Source organism: Poeciliopsis prolifica, unplaced genomic scaffold (assembly GCF_027474105.1).
Source record: "Poeciliopsis prolifica strain line A6 unplaced genomic scaffold, Auburn_PproV2 SCAFFOLD013, whole genome shotgun sequence".
NCBI classification, from domain to species: Eukaryota; Metazoa; Chordata; class Actinopteri; order Cyprinodontiformes; family Poeciliidae; genus Poeciliopsis; species Poeciliopsis prolifica.
This window is the reverse complement of record NW_026562388.1, coordinates 7,115,114-7,132,088: the sequence shown is the minus strand read 5'-3', so window position 1 is coordinate 7,132,088 and position 16,975 is coordinate 7,115,114. Positions and strand designations below refer to the sequence as shown.

The following is a 16,975-nucleotide window of genomic DNA, read 5'->3' as shown; positions in this document are numbered from 1 at the left end:
CTCAGAATTTAGAGAATTCTCTAAATTCTCTAAATTTAGAGAATTCTCTAAATTCTCTAAACAAAAATCTTTGTTTTCAAAGCTAAACAATTGCACTGAAAGGATTATTTGAGATTCCCAGAACAGTCTTATGGATGCTTTGATTTCGAAATCTTTCAGCTTTCAACCCCCACCACAACTCATGAAGGAAGGATCGCTAATTATGGTTTCATTTTGTTTTGCTGCAGGCATTTTTCTTTGCAATTAGTATTTCACTTGATTTTTTATAGTGTCTCGGCATTCAAGCATCTCACTACGACATATCTGATAGGGTGCTGATACAAATGGGCCCTTCAGGTGGATACAGTTCTAGCCTGTTTAGGGAACACCATGAGTTCCTTTAAATTTGGGGGAACTCACTTCTTCAAAATAGACTCCTATCTAATTGCATTTACTCTTCAATTAAATGTTCCAGCATGTTTACTGGTTAACTTTTTCATTTTCAAGAACTCTAAGAATGGCACGAAAACTTTCAGTGCCTAGATTTCAGTCTGTTAAAATCATCTTATTTTTCTGTGGTTTGCATTTCCAGCTTTGTGTTCTTTCGTACTAAAATTTTTCAAACATTAACTCAGTATGGGCAATAAACAAATTTTAAGATGTGTGCAGAGGTTGGTTTTGTTATGCAATATTTTACAGATGGGCGAGTTTCTACATGTAATCTTAAGTGAAACTTGGGATATATTAAGCTGCTGTGAAAATGTGCACCAACACCGATTATGGAAACACTGCAAGTGGAAAATAAAATATTTGACGCAAGTTTATTTTACAAGAAATATACAGTTTTCATGAAAATTATGTACAAACTTACAAATACAAATAATTTAACCATAAAAAATACACAGAACTACAGACAATTATACTGGAGTTTAACACAATGGAGAAAAAAATATCTAATCTTAGATATATTTTTTTGCAATTCTGTCCAAAGCAGTACCTTGCTGCATAGACAACCAGTGAAAAAATATTGTTCACATAAGGAAAACAAAAAATGGTGGAACTGTGATGAAATTTACCAGAGAAGGAAAAACAAATGCCACCATGTGAGGAAAACAACCAGTCAGAGAGTTGCTCAGAATACATTCAAAAGATGTTCCGTTTTGTGCATCCTCTGCTTTGCAGTGGAGTTAAGGCTTTTCACATAATGAGGCAGTAATATAAGTCAGAACATGCATTTGACGTGTTCACATGGAAAATAAAATCAACCCTGAAATTTGACCACTTAGTACAAGCATCTTGTTCAACTAATTTGGTTTTAATTTGAAATAAAAAAATAAAGACTCCTCAAGAACACGTTATGAAATTGTTGATTTTTACCCATTCCAACTAACACCATTTTAAATCTTTGTGCAAGACATTGTGTGCAAAAGGCCAGCGAGACTAAAAACTGGAGATGTTTGAGATCTCTGTTTCATGCTCAAATGACACTTACGGGGAGCACCTATATGAAAGACCTGCGTCAAGAGTTTATTGATTTGCCACGAGTTAACCTTAGCTGCCTGTCAAGAGCAGCATTTCATTTGTTCACGTTGGCGCAAGCCCCCCAAAGGCAAACACAAGCAGCAAGGCCACGTCCCAAGCGGGTCTGGCTTTGTGGCTACTGGTGAGTTCTTGGCCAATATTTACATGACAAACACAATCAATTCAAAGAATGCTACAGAGACAGCACATAAGAATGTTGTTGCTGTGAAAGCTTTATCCCCTGTTAAGCACAAAAAAAAAATACAAGTGCTGAAGTTGCAAAGCTGTCAACTGGGATGCAGACGGCAGCAGAGCAGAAACAGCTAAAAGTGTTCAAGGCTCAACTTGGCTTGTATTTTATTACTGTTCATCATAATTTTCTCTCTTGGTTGGTGTAAGAGCTCAGATGGAAGACATCACAGTTGGGTTGCTCATATTATAAACACCAATTTCCGAAAAGAGCTTACCTTAATAAATGAAATACAAAAAAAACAGTACAAATTTTCATTCACCCCTTAATTTTAAGACAAAAGTTTGGCTCAGGTTGTAAAAGCAAGACTGCCCTGGAGTGGACTTTCATACACCCTGATATGACTAAAATTGTGCAACAGCAGATGCATAAACCCACACGGCAACTCAAACGCTACACTGTCCTTCATGTTAATAAATATCTTTAAAAGCACCAATATGGTGAAGAGAAATAGTTGAAACTATGGGAAATCAAACCAATTTCCACATATAACTTCAGGCTATGAGCAGGAATAAAAATCACTCGCAAACAACTGCTGCTGGTTTGAATATATCAAAATAAGTGATTTCTCTTCAAACCGACTGAAAAAAGAAAGTCATTAATTGAGCACATGTTGACTCCTCATGAGGTTACAACTCATGCTCTATTGTTCTTTATTAGTGTGCAGTTTGATTGTCCATTTCAAAGTTGATCTCAGATGTTTGATATGCACTCGGATGTTTCACATTGGAATACAAATACTTCCAGCTGACAGTAAAGGGACCAAAGAGATTTCTCGACCAAGTTGGTCAGCTTTCACAGCTCAAGATTCTGTGTTGTCTTCCTTCGCGTATTCCTCCACGAGCTTCTCATAGGAGTGGCCGTGTTCTGAACCGTCGCTTGTAAAAATGGACCCGTCGCATTCAGAACTCTGATCCTCCCTGGAGTTTGTTTCAATGTTTTCATCACATGTTGTGATGGAGATTTTTGCCTTGGAGTCATTATCTGCGTCCTCGTCATCCAGCTCCAAGTTACTGCTCAGAAAGTTTTCTTCATCTATGAAAGTTATGTTTGCATTCTGAATGGTTAGAGGATGGTACTCTTTAGAGTCCCACGTCCTCCGACCTCCTGCCCCACAGTCTCCAGTGGCCTTGCTTTCTACATCAACGTCTTTGTCAAGTTGGTTTTCGTACATTTGTATTTGGTCTTGCTCTGGGTCACCCTCTGCCTGCTCTTCTGTTAGCAATAAACCATTATCTGAACGCAGCAGGTAGTTTTTGGACTTTGAAAAGGCAACAGTAACACGGTCGCTGAAACTGTAGCGTCTCTTTTGACGTGGTGAACGGTCTAGGCTGAGAATGGTGTGACCATTGAATTCGGGAGCATCATTGCAACTCATGGAGCGACTTATGTCTTTGGGCTTCTTGCTGGAGTCACTGGTCATGTGATTACCTTCATTTTTATTACCAATCTGCTTTATCAAGTCATTGTACCCCTCCTTCTTCTTGGACAAGAAGCTGAAAATATTCACATCGTTGGGAGTGGGCGACAAACGAAGAGAAGCCTTGTGAGATTCTTTGTAATGGCGCATCTCTTCAAGAGATAGCTTGCGCAGCTTGCGACGTTTCTTCAAAGCCTTGTGGGCTTCAATCACCATCCGCACTTTCCAGTTGAAGAACAAGGACAGCCAGGCCAGCCCCAGATAAATCCAGACTTCCACAAAGTATCGGTACAGAGTTGGATACTCTTTATTTGGCTCTACACCTACAGAAATAGAGAAAATGTTAATATTTTTCTGTGTAACAGGTGGAAAAGGAAAAGTTCAGTTAAATTTAAAACTATAAGATCTTTTTATCTTATGTATGACACAGATTAGTGCTCTCACAGCCATTGCTGAACACTTCCAGTACAGCTCTTAACTTAAGAAGGAGCTGTACTGGAAGAGCTTGATCAACGAAGCCATGAACGATCAAACCTTACTTAATGTCATTTACAGCCTACATTTTAAAGGTCTAAAATTAGGGATACTCATTTCAGACCTTAAAATGAGGACATTTTATAGACTTTTTTTTAAAAGAAAAATAAGCTCTAATCTATTTTTTAATGTTTCAGTTATCTGCTCACCTGCAACCAAGTCCCCAAAACCAATTGTGGTCAAGGTGACGAAAGAGAAGTACAACCCTTCGATGTACGTCCAGCCTTCCTGGGACATGAACACAAAAGGCGGAAGGACTAAATGGACCAGCACACCCCAGAGAAGAAAAATGGCTGTGCAGGTAAACTGGGCTTTTCTCTGGAAAATAAAACAAATATTTATATAGGGGAAAAAAACAGATGTTTCCTGAAGGATTGACAAACTAAAAGTAAAAACAACTTACCAATGAAAACCCCTTTTTGGTTAGAAACTGTCCCAGGTGCTTTGCTCTGCCACCAAAAAACTTGCCCAGCTCACTGATCCAGGTAAGACAAAGGGGCACCCCAAAAAGCCCATAGAAGATGCAAAATACCCGGCCTTTTGAAGTTTTCGGGGCAATGTTTCCATATCCTTTAAAGAATTAAAAAAATAAAAATAAAATGAGCTTAAAGCAGGAAATTAGACATACATGTCGAACAGCAGATAACAGAACTCGCAAATTAGATTTTATCATAAAAGAAAAGAAACAAAAAGCCAAGAATGCAATACATTTATCGGGTGGCAAAAATGCCACAAATCCATAAAGAAATCTAATAAATCCATTCTAGATAATTGGTTTACCTGTAATAATTTAATGAGCCAATTTCTGAAATAAATCATATATCAAAATTTCAATTCAAGCGTTTAACATCTGCGATGGACTGGTGACATGTCCAGGGTGTAACCTGCCTCTCGTCTGAAACGTTTGCTGGACATAGGCAGCAGCACCCCTCCCGAGCCCACTGGGATGTACAGAAAATGGATGGATGGATGGATCCAAATTACATTAAATTTGGTTAACCCAGAGAGCGGGTCTATAATATATCCATCAACTCAACCTGTTAATTTTTATGAGAAACACTATTAATTCAAAGTATTCTACTGGATGAAACCACAAAGCAATATTAAGATAGCAGGAAAAAAAATGAGTAGGTGTTACATCTTTAAAAATATTATAAAAACTTTAAAGATATTTACAGGATAAAAAAAAATCTAGTCATATTTTTTCTAATTCTCACTTCATGATTTGTGGAAAAAACAAGAGAGAAGTGGTTACACAAACTCTTCTGGCTTTTTTTAACTTCATTCCTCCTACAATTTTTTTTTTTAGCATTCTGTGCAAATTAGCTATATTTATCAGATGTTAGAGTGATTAAATACTTCTCAGGATGGTAAAGCTGCCTCCAATTTTCCTGTAATACACCCATTCTGGCATTAATTCTTTAATGCAATAATTCTTCAATTATCACATTGTCCAGTGTAAACTTGATTTCTCTGTTACAGCCCCTTGTGAAATTCTGTTTGAAGCTATAATTGTGAACTACAGGTGCCAATTAAAAATTATACAAATAACGTCAAACAGCATCGGACTTTGGTGCAGAAAATGTCCTAAAATTGAAATGTCATTTAATCTGCTTCTAAAAAAACTGATTGAATTTTATAATAAATCACACGTACCAATGGTAGTGATGACTGTAGCAGCAAAGATGACAGCATTTGGCCAGTTCCAGTTGTTAAACGTCTTAATGCCAGTTATGGTGACCCCTTGGCCTGCAGCATCAGACACTACCTGAAGACAAAAGAAAACGACATTGTTAAGAAACTGCATAGAATAGAACCTTATAGAATTAGATTAAATTAACTAAATGAGAGTTGGTTTGTAAACATAAGATTATCAACCTTGGCATTGTAAAGAAACATTGGTGAATTTAAAATTTTAAATTCAGCCAAGATCAAAGGAGTCTGATAAATCTGATAAGTGACAATGCAATTGGTTTTATCATATCCTTCCTGGATGATTGCATCTCCAGGGAACTAACCACCAGAACCATGGGATGCTGCTTATTTCATCACTAAGAAACAGAAAAGCAAGTGCCACATCCTCTCAACTTCAGCTGCACAATGACAAATGTCAAGAAAGAAATCTCAAGAAAGTTGTCTTCAAAATACCCCATGCATGCCATACTTCGATAACCACAGCTTGAGGCGAACAGCTCCTAATCAATCATTCTTGACCATACACGTCCCTGAGCTGCCAAAACAAAAACTGGACTTTCGCCCTCTTGGGAATAAGCAAACTCCGGACCATGTGTGTTGGGACAATGCATTGCCCCGAGGTCTCCCTCTCCTGCCGTACTGGTAGCTGGGGAAATGTGCACACATTAGCAAAATTCACATAAGCTCCAACATGCTGGAAGAAGCTTGGTTGTTTACTAATAACAGGTCTGTGACATCTCTGCCCTGTAATTACCAGACAAAGGGGAGCAATTCTTTGGCTGAAAAACAAAGCTTCTATGTTGGATTATGAGGCTTTGTGTTGATCACGTTTATGTCGAGAAAGACTTTAAGTTAATAAGAATTTGATGGATTTGCATGTCACAACAGTGTTTGCTTTAAAAATATTCATAAGATAAAAAAAATTTTGGCACCAGTTAAATGTACACAGATGAATGACGCGATCAGACATAACTTGAAAGAAAATCCGGGAGTCCATTCAGCACTGTGGAGCAGGTTACATTATATAAACAAGGAGCCAAAGTAAACAGTGATCTGAGCGTAATGTCATTTGACCTTAAAGTGTTCAAGTTTTAGTATAAATAGTAGAAGAATCTCACTGGATCAGAGGCTAACACAGCTGTGGAACTTAAAACAACTCAAGATACTGTACAGTAATGATCCAACACAGGTCACATTTTGTGTGGTCTTGACTAAATGCTCTTTAGGCACTTTTTGTAGTTCTTAGAATCCATTTCTTAGGACAATGACTTTTTAACCGATATCTGTAGTATCTTTGAAATTTAATAAAATAATTTGGAACCAGGTGAGCGCATGTGAAAATGACCTTCCAGCTTTATCAGTTCCAACATGTGACTGGCCAGCTGACAACACACACAACCAGTGAATCTCCCATACCAAGGTACTTCCATGTACAGCTGGAAAAAAATAACTCTTTAGTGAAGATAACGTGAGCTACTGTCCATATAAGAAATATTTAATACTGAACAAGGGGAAAAACGCAGACATGGGGATCATTCAGACTGCAAAAGAGAGCAGGACTATCAGTGGATAACAGAAAGTTGCTCTTGCTTTCTGGCCATGTTGGGATCTCACTACTGGGAACTTTTTGGAAATAACAAACTAAAGTCAAGTATCTACAATTTATACAGCATGCAGGTTAAGTAATGCTAGCCGTGTATCACATCTGTGGTCTTTCTGCGCTAATGTGTTTTTAGCGTTGCATCTAATTTTAACCTAATAAGGGAAAGTCAAACATGGTGACACTTTTCTTGCCAGATAAGGAAGTGATGATTGTTGACTTACCAAGAAAAACTGCTGAATTTATAAAACACAGTGGGGGCTCATGCTGGCAGTCAGTCTGCAGCACTTTAAAAGGAGCTTGTGAGCTGACATGACAAATACCAACAAGAAGTGCTTCCCTTCAGAACAGAGCAGACAAGGGTTAAAATGACCACAAAAAGGTCAGATAATTTCTTCCTCAACAGAAGAGAGGATCCACACACCTTTATATTCCATGGACAAATAAGCAAAAACAAAGAAAAAGAAAACACAAATTTTCACAATTACGAGAATCGCATACCAATCTTACTGTAAGTTAACAATACGACTGATTTCCAGAGTATTCAAAGAAAGTTTCAAACCAAAATTGTAAAGTAGGATTCTCCTATTTATTCTGCAGATTGGTTTTCTGTCACCCTGACTGACTAATCCTCCTCTGTCACTCTATGACAGCCTGACACACAGTTGGGGGAGATAAAAATGAAACAAGATATAAAAAAGGTTACCAAGACAGCTGGTTGCAGAGCAAGCTCCCACAGTTGCTCTGTACTTTTCCACTTCCAACTGCAATGCAGCTGCTTGTAGATTTGCAGAGTTACAAACAAAAGAGTCACTTAAGCTCCTCCATGTCATTACGAATTAATTCCCATAATTGGGTTATAAACAGCTTCTGAGTAAACACACCACTCAGTGCACTAACTCTAACAAAAATCAGGACTGTGGCTTCATTGATTAAGAAAGAAAAACCCATCAGATCTTTATATTTAATAGGATAAAAGAAGAAAGCTGTCAGTGAAAGGACTTCTTAAAACTGAACTTCTGTAATTGCTGTAAATCATGATACAGGTTTAAATTCTTAAGTTGTTTTAAGACAATCAATACTGTATTTAAACTACTTAAACTTTAAATACTGCTCAATCTTTCCAGAGGTTTAATGGAGTAATTGAGAACCTGATTAAAAAGATTAGATGAACATATCCCTTTGGAAGAGCTCTAACAAATAAATATCTTGTATCTACATACATTCTACTTTCAAAATGAGGAAGGATTTCTTGTTAGAAAACAGCAACTCAAGATCCAAGTCACAAGACAAAAAGCTCTTCCTGAAAACTCACCACTTCATTCCTGTCTGATCATCCCCCCTGTATTTCTGCAAAAGGATGTTTTGCCACAAACGTGATTGTTGGGTGTTGAAATCTTATTTGACTCTTACTTTTGCAGCAAAATGATTAAACTGAATTATCTGCCTCATCTCATGTTTAAAATTAGGAAAGTTATCGAGTCGAAACACAAGCTGAGGTGAAGAAAAACAATGTTTAAGGTTGGTATAAGAGAGAGTATTTGCTGCCACATGTTGAATTTCTTTCACTCCCAGCACTGTTTGACAGTCACTTGAGATGTACCAAGAAATCATCTGTGATCTAAGAAGAGTTTTTAAAAACACACAATGTTTTTGTGGTTCATTAAAGATCTGAGAGAGAGCAAGAATTTCAAGAGATAGCAGGAAGATTGAGCAGAGAACAGCCAACCAGTTATACTTTGGAGCTTTTTTGTCTGACATGGGTGATAGTTAGATTTAGAAATGTTGGCTAACTTCTGGAAATTTCAAAGTTAAATATCTACATCCAGGCAGAGGTGTAAACTCCAATTATCTGGAATCAATGTCCTCTAGCTTTTAGATGTCTCTCAGCTTAAGTTCACCAAAGCATATCAGTTGCAGGACACTGGTCCTTCAGGACTGAAGTTTAACTCTCCTCCACAAGAAAATACAAATGGAGACTATTTTTGGGTTGCTGATCACTATTGCAAAAATATTAAAGACGGCTTAGGATGTCAGATTCAAGTAATTTAATCAGTTATCTGACAAATATTTTGAATAGTGTTGTTCTTAAAGAAAGATTATACTCTGCTAAAATTGGTATCAACAGGTCAAAAAGAGATGGAGACCACGGATTGGAAGTGGGTCACAAAGTTTTGTGTGCATGTTTACAATTCACAACAATATCAGAAAAAAAAGGGTTTCAAATATAGGCTCTATCTTTGCCAAAGTTTCAAGTTCATGAAGATGGCACTACACTCAGAGCAATCAAATGTATAGCACATTTTAACAACTGACGCACAAATGTGCATGTAAGCATTGTACAGGTTGTAGAGGTGTACTTTCATGCTTTAAACTTCCCAATTCTTCAGACTTTTATTTTTGCAATTGTGAAAAATTGTGGGGTAAAAAGGGAAAAAAGGGTCCTAGTGTATAACACTGAAGAGGGCCTAATGGTTTAGCTGTAGTAGAAAACGTCTCTGCCAGCAGCACCCTCATCGTACTTCATAAACGCCTCTCACGCACCAGTGCTGATGGGTTGTAAAACCCAATCTGTGAACTGTGCGCACTGCAAGGATGCCTGTGGTTAATAGTAAACTTCTTGTTAATAAAGCAGAGAGGTCTGACTTTTACGAGTGTCGCCTTCCTTGTTGAGCTGCTTTATAAGTTTTAACTGCTTACAAAGTTTCCATCATGGAAATCTAACAACCTCTGCCAAATTACAGCAATCTTTAGGGGAAACCTAAACCGGCACATTTGCAGCAGGTGTTTTGACAAACAGCAAACGCTATCTGGAAAAAAAAAAAAAAAAAAAGTAGAAATGCCTGAATAGCATGATACAATCTTGTCAAAGCGGCATGAAGCTGCACCCATAACTTTATGTAATCCTTTTTGCAGAGCATAAAACAGGTGTTTTAAGTTTCCTTTTCCTTTTGGTTGAGTTTCATAATCAATTGCCAAAATGGGAAATTTCCAAAATCATCCGACCAGATTACTCCCCTGATTTCATTCACAAGCACATTTGTTATGAACAGTGGGGAGAGGAGGTGGGGGGTTCATGTGCATATCCCTTTTCAGTCCCCCCACCAGCACACAAAGAGGACAGACAGAAGGGGGATGGGGAGGATAATAAATCTCCCTGACACTGGACCCAAAAAAGGGGGCACAGGTTCAGACATGTCTCTGGGATTGGAAAATGAGAGGAAAAGGCAGCACTTTCCCCAAAATTGAATTAGTTAAGCTGCAAATAACCTGATAAAGACAAAGAGAAATTATTGCCATGTTCCAACATCTCAAATAAATGTAAAAGTTTTGGGATTTCAAAGAAAAAAAAAAAATCATAAGTCAACCAAAAATCATGAAACCCCCCCAAACCCTTCATAAATTCAGTCCCTGCTGGCTGAAAGACTCCAGCACAGGGCCCACAAAAACCAGAACTAAAGCTATGAGAAATGTAAAATTCAATGCATTAAGTCCTGCTACCTCTTTGAACAATGACTCCTCCAGACAAAGGAGAGAAAACTCGCATCAGTCAGCTGAGAGCCACATGCTATAAATTACTTATCATTCGGCCACAGGGAGATAAGGCAACGTCTACAAGTTTTAGTGCCCGAGAGAATTCAGGCCTTGAGGCGCTTCTTCGCAGGGTGTGTTGACCCTCGGCCTCGCACCGGCTCATTCCTCAGGAGCTTTGTTAGTTTGCAGTGAAAGCTTCACAAACCAGCTGAGTCTCATCCTGGGTCACCCCTCCATGAGAGCACGCCCATTCATTTTTGTTGCAACCAAGCAGAGATAAGTCATGAACAGCTACTTCTCTGATAACCAATATAAATAACAAACCTCTAATATTTTGTCCAGGTCATCTTTGGACAGGCAAGGGTAGTCCTCAAGTATTTTCTCCTTCTGCTTCCTATACTGCTTCACAGCCTCCTTCCAGTTGGGCTCCTCCAGGACCTGAAATATCGCCGCCCCAATGGAGAGGTAGAAGATGATGGCAGAAGTCAGCAAGGGGCCTTTATCTACCATACTTCTATGCAGCGGAGCGGGGCAAACACAAGAGGAGGGGAGTAGATAAAGAAAAATGCCGACGTTATGCGAAGCTCATTCTCAGAAACTCTACAAAGTTGAAGCTCACGGGAGTCTCTCCTTCGCTGCGACAGAGCTGGGAACAGGCAGAGGAGCGCGCGGCAGCTGACACCATCGGTCTCGCGACAGACAAATAGCGGGGCACCAAAAAAGCAAAAGTTTAAAAGTTTAAAAAGCCGGACCGAGCGCGCGTGCCAACTCATTCAACTTGTTGCATATGCTCCCACGTGCGCATCCGGCGGCCAAATGCGACCTTAAAGCAGAGAGAGCAGGAGGGTGGAGTTGCGCAGATCCGCCCCAAGTCGAGGGAGGGCAAGCACTGCTGGGGCTGCTAACTGCTTTGAAGTTTGTGTACAGGTGCACAGCTCGTAGAAACAGAAAACAAAACAAAACAAAAAAAAAAAAAAAAAAAAAAAACACTTAGATATTATGTGACTCTGCTCTAAGCTGCATCGTAATCAAATGAAATAAATTTGGTATTACAAATTTGGATATAAAAACAACTATCTGAACGTTTTCCCTGTCCAAATAAAATGTCTATGTATAGTTATTTATTGTAGAATATAATAGTTTATCTTATTGCCCTAATAATACAATGCACCGCAATAAAGTATCTAGATATATCCATTAACAGGATTGATAAAACAATATTTGCGCCAGTAGAATCCAGTGGGAGGAGCTGAACAGGCACTGGCCCCGCCTTAAAAAAACAATTGGCCCCAAAGGTTCTGCTGTTCAGGCAGATTCTGGTCAAACTTTTAAAAAGCTAAACATTTCTGCTATAGAAGATGCATTTATTTCTTCAAGTAAATAAGATAGCCCAACTTGAATAATAATAAAAAAAAAAAAACTTAAAGAAAAGCTGGATGTTTTCTTTTTTCCTTTTTGGGTGACAGGCAGCACAAATCCAAAAAGCTCAAACCCTGAAGTTTTATGGTAAATTTAAAAGAATAATAAAACTTGAACGATGGAAGTTTCAAGCTGTTAACGTTTCTTATAAACAAACAGATGCTGTTTTTAATCTTGAAAGAAAAAAGATGAAAAAGAAAAAAAATAAGAAAACTCAAAAGGTTGGTAAAAAGAAATATTTTTCAGTGAAATATAAACATGTCACATGTCGTCTTTTATCAAACGCTTTTTTCATTTTGTTTCGTCTTTTATCGCTTAAAATGAGTCTACAAACTTTTCGCTACAGCTTCCACATCGTCGTCCCTGTTTCATTGTTCTAAATTCACGTATGGCATGTTGGGGGCTTTACTGCATTTTCTTCTGGAATCTGAATGCTTGTGAGTGGAATCGGTTCGTGTGTGGTGTGCTGGCAGCGACATCATGCATGGCGCATGGTGCATGATGCTGCCACCACCGGCATCATGCTATTATTCTGCTGGAAGCTGTTCCTCAATCTAATCCAGAATCTGTGACAATACTTAAAAACTGATATTTACCAATGCTCTCCATTAAATCAGACTGTGCCAGAAAATTGTTGCCAAGGAAAAGAATGGGAGGGAATTTGCTGTTTGTCTGCCATGTGCTGCTTTGGCGAGAAAAGAAATGTACAGGAAAGATTTGCTGAGTGGACTGAAAGTTAAAAATGAGAGCGGCAATTGTGCTTACACATGCTTTCATTGGGAAAACACTGCATTTCTGATGATAGGGCAAAATATCAAAGGAGCTCTGTGGGACAGGCACTCAATCTGCAAGTGTTAACTTGTTCTTTGAACATATCAAAGATATTATTAATGTGCAAAAAGACTGTCTTTCTCTCCTTCCTTTCTTTCTTTTATAGCACATTAGACTATATGGAGAGAGAGTGAAAACTTTTCAAAATTATGCTGCATTTTTAAGATACTTTGCAGCTCCAGTCCATGCAATTAAAATTGCAACCTATATATGTTTTTTTTTTATTATTATTTTTAATTAGATCAAGTGCCAACCTTTTGATATTTTTCTCCCTTTTTTTCTGTCAATATTGAAATACGACGTCACTCCATGATGCTGCCAACACCTAAAAGTTTAGCTCTGGCTTAATTTCACAAGTTTGTGTTTTTAATATTGTGGAAAAAGTATTCACAATAATGAAAGAAAATAAACAAGAGCATGGTATTAATGAATGTGATTTAATGATATTTCATTTGTTGAAAATTATTTTTTTCTTATCTATATAGAACCAGAATATGGCATTAGAAAAGAAATTATTAATCACACTCTCTACACTAAAATTATTAATATAAAACCAATAGTCATAAATGAACGTGAAAATAAGATTACAAAATAATTGTGTTGATAAGGTAGTGATCATTCAGACTGTCAGCATGCCCAGCACTTGAAAGCAAATTCCAGATAGGAACAAACTGGAATAAAGCGAGTCAGACATCTGAGATCGCAGCGATTCCTGACAGAAAGAAGAATCCCAGGAATGATTGGACTGCTGGTTGAGCCCCATGCTGAGGTTTCAAAGCCCTCGTAGCACATCCCATTCACAAACCAATTGGTGTTTCACACACGGAGATCTGGACATGGCTAAACAGCTTTAAATTTGAGATTCTCCCATGATAGACTTGCATGCAAAGAGCTTTGTGGAAATGAAGCTTTACGAGGATCTGTTTAGGTTTCCAGGCGTAATCATTAAACTGTGTGTTTTATGTATATGAAGTTTTATGAGTACCGTATATAAGAAGGAAAACAGCCTTTTAGGAAAGTTTTAGTAGAAATATTTCCATTAACCTTATCTAACACAAGGTTCATATCAGCAGAGTAGGGTTAGGGTTAAGGTTAGGTCCTAACCCTATCCTTACTTTGTGTCATTTCAAAACATTTTATTTATTTACACAGTTTTGCAGTATTTTAGCCAAATTATGATTCAGTAATCAAATGTAAATGTCTTCTAGTCTTACCAATTTCAGTTGACATGCCTGTGTCAGGTGAAAAGGAGTCAGACTATTCCTGCTTTTTCTGATTAAATAAATTGTAACTGTTCAGTTATCTCCTAGTGTTTTAATAATTAAATTTTGGCAATAACAATAATTGCCAAAACAATTGATTTCCTACATGTGGTTTTATGCTAGAACAGGACTTTAGTGTGTTCGTATGGCAAGGTTGAGCTGATGTTTTTCTATGTAAATGCTTGTGACTTTTGGTTTCAGTATCCTCAGTTTTGTTTGTCTTAATTTTATGGTTTCTGGTTTTGTTGTCATAGTTCAACATATAATACCAGTGTTTCAGCATGTTCATTTAGTGTTTTTTTTTCTGTCAGTGTTACCTGCAAACATTAAGTTCTTTTTACCACATTTAAGACATGGCTACCTCCTGCAGTGACTACTCTGCCTGTTTTGCTTTGTTTCTTGGTATTTTATTCATATGTGTTTCACTATGTTTTTCCTGTCCAGGCCAACAGTGTTTTTTGTTTTTTATTCATCGGGATGCTTTTAGTGCATGCCTTGAGAAAAGTTTAATCTCACTACTTGATCAGGAATAGTAATCTCCCAGTTCATGTAATTAATTTATTCACTTACATCTCATTGCATATAACATAAAAGTCATACCTGCTGCATGCTCTATGTCCATCTATACATCATTCTGGCAGATTTCTGAGTTGCATCCAGTGCATAGTGGCCAAGGCAAATACTATTAGCAATGCATGTTAAAACCGTTGGTGTATTTCATGCATTTAAATAATAAGGTAGCAACAGATACAGATATTTATGTTCCAACTTTGCAACTCTGTCTCAGCAAGTATTATGACAAGCTGTGAAAAAATAAACTACCAACAGTTCTTCCAAGAAGCAGTCAGAGCAGGAAATGATCATTCTTTGGATCAAGGCTGCAAATGAGTCACACATGCATGAAACTGCTGCTGGCAGGGTTGTTGTTGCATGCGAAACAACACAAAACCTGCTCGCAAAACAACAACCATTTCTCCTCTGTAAATCAGGAAGCTTGACTGTGTTTTAACAAGAGGACCAAGAAGATAAGATACAGAGAAAATGTCATATTTCTCTTAATATTTACTGAAATACAGTTAGTCTTTTCCAAATATTGGAATACTATTTTTTGTAGTCTAACGGATGTTTAGCGATACCCCTCTAAGGGACCATGATGGTGGTCTCTTGTGAAAACTCTGTTGGGATTTCGACTTCCGTATTTTCTGGGAGTCCAGATAAGACAACGGAAAAGGCACATCTGATAACGGATTAGCCACTGTGGATGCATTAACACATGTGTTATTTTGTGACCAGTAGTCTCCAAAGACGGGTTGATCTGTAGGGGAATCTTGGAAAGACTTGAACTTGAACTGTTAGATAAATATTGCAAGGCTGGAACACAAAAACTCTTTTGGTTTCTGGCTGAGATTAACTGAGATTGTTAGAATTTATTATTGTTATTTTTTTTTACATAAGTCATTTCTGACATAAACAGGAAATACTCATCTTGCTTTTCAGAGAATTCCCTTTAAGCTTTTTAAACCGAATACTCTACGTTTTCTTGGAATTGAGAAATAAAACTGGCATTTATGGTGGAAGTAAGTGTATATGTTCCCTTGTTGTATAATAAAGTATGCCATCCCTTTGTGATGGGATATTTTTAGCAAATGTAGGTGTGTACAGCAGTTTGACCACGTGAAACTAAAGATATGCTTCCTTGTCCCATTGTATTATGTTTGTGCAGTGTTTTCATCTTCCCCAACCTACCTAGGCCTCTTGATGGGAAGGAAACTTGCACAATCAGTTAATTCGTTCAATGTCTGTCATCATGAGTTTCCAAGTGTAGAACCTGGATGATGGGAGACAATAGCTCATGCAATGCTAGAAAAATCCAAGTTTTCTTTTAAGTGCAAATTGTACAAACACAATTAGTTATGCATATACTTAGATTTTTATAAAAAAGTTAAAATGTCTTGCTATAGCGCATTCTTTAATAAGAAAAAAGTTTAAAATAAGTAACATTATTACATTTTCTGTCTGTTACAACATTTTGGTAATGAGAAGTTCAATGTACCGTCTTGCTCCATTGTTCCTGCAAACACATTTTAAGATGCAAGAGATTTTTTTGGTGAAGTTCAGAAGTCTTTAAATGACACATTTCAGATTTGGGAACACAAGTATGGGCAGGCTGCTCCAGTACATGCTTCCTACTGGAACAATGGTTTGAATAATGGATTGGAGTTCAGTTTCAATTCACGTTATCTGTACAGTGCCAATTCACAACAATAGAATTTTCTGCTAAACACATGGGCATGCCTGGGAAAAAAGTTTTGAAGGCAACACATATTGCTCTCTGCTATGTTGCTGCATTCATGCTGTCTTCATCTGAAGGGCTGCGAAGCATAGTACCATCACTGAGCCTTGCTTTTGAAGTTGTTGCTGACAACGGTTTTGATGCTCCTTTTAATCCAGAACACACAGCTTGGCAGGTGTAAACTTTAATTCAAACAGTAAAAGTAACTTCAAGCACTTGACAAAGATTTCCCGGAATGATCATTTGCTCATTCTTTCTCAGAGCTGTTTGAGCGATGAAAGATTTCAGGTTGTTCAAGCTTAAGCTTGCCCGGTGATGTGCTTGAACGTATTCCACGAATTGTTTACTGGGATTCTAGCAAGACAAATGTGCAAATCCCTTGAAATCTTTCTTTGATAGACAGTTGTTTCAGATTTCATTTTAGACCCTAAAGGTCTCATTGCCATTTGTATTTTTACACCAAATCATGAATATGGTCATCTTTTGCCTTTTTTGTTGTGAAATGGGTGATTACAAGAATCTTAAACTCTGCAATCACTCTGGAATGTGTTCTGTCATTGCAAAAGTCTTGCATAAACAATCTATACAGGACTTGACAGTTTTAAGGTTTCTATGAACTGGATGAGTTGCAGGACTT

The 16,975-nt window shown here is 37.7% G+C and overlaps 1 protein-coding gene across 1 annotated transcript; it reads right to left on the bottom strand.

The window, feature by feature from the left end:
- Positions 1 to 786: 786 nt before the first annotated feature.
- Positions 787 to 11,325, bottom strand: kcnk5a (potassium channel, subfamily K, member 5a). The gene is made up of 5 exons (XM_055038851.1): positions 10,858 to 11,325; positions 5,361 to 5,472; positions 4,108 to 4,274; positions 3,854 to 4,022; positions 787 to 3,493 (listed from the first exon to the last, which is right to left on the bottom strand). The coding sequence occupies exons 1-5, from the start codon at positions 11,041 to 11,043 to the stop codon at positions 2,553 to 2,555; spliced, it is 1,575 nt and encodes a 524-aa protein (XP_054894826.1). The 5' UTR covers positions 11,044 to 11,325; the 3' UTR covers positions 787 to 2,552.
- Positions 11,326 to 16,975: the final 5,650 nt, after the last annotated feature.

What these genes read in the sequence shown, in the direction of transcription:
- kcnk5a (XM_055038851.1), bottom strand. Translation starts at nt 11,043, where the DNA reads ATGGTAGATAAAGGCCCCTTGCTGACTTCTGCCATCATCTTCTACCTC. An exon ending in ACCTGGACAAAATATTAGAG is followed by an intron (nt 5,473 to 10,857) that starts GTTTGTTATTTA and finishes TTTTGTCTTCAG; the next exon opens with GTAGTGTCTGATGCTGCAGG. An exon ending in TTTTGGGGACTTGGTTGCAG is followed by an intron (nt 3,494 to 3,853) that starts GTGAGCAGATAA and finishes CTATTTCTGTAG; the next exon opens with GTGTAGAGCCAAATAAAGAG.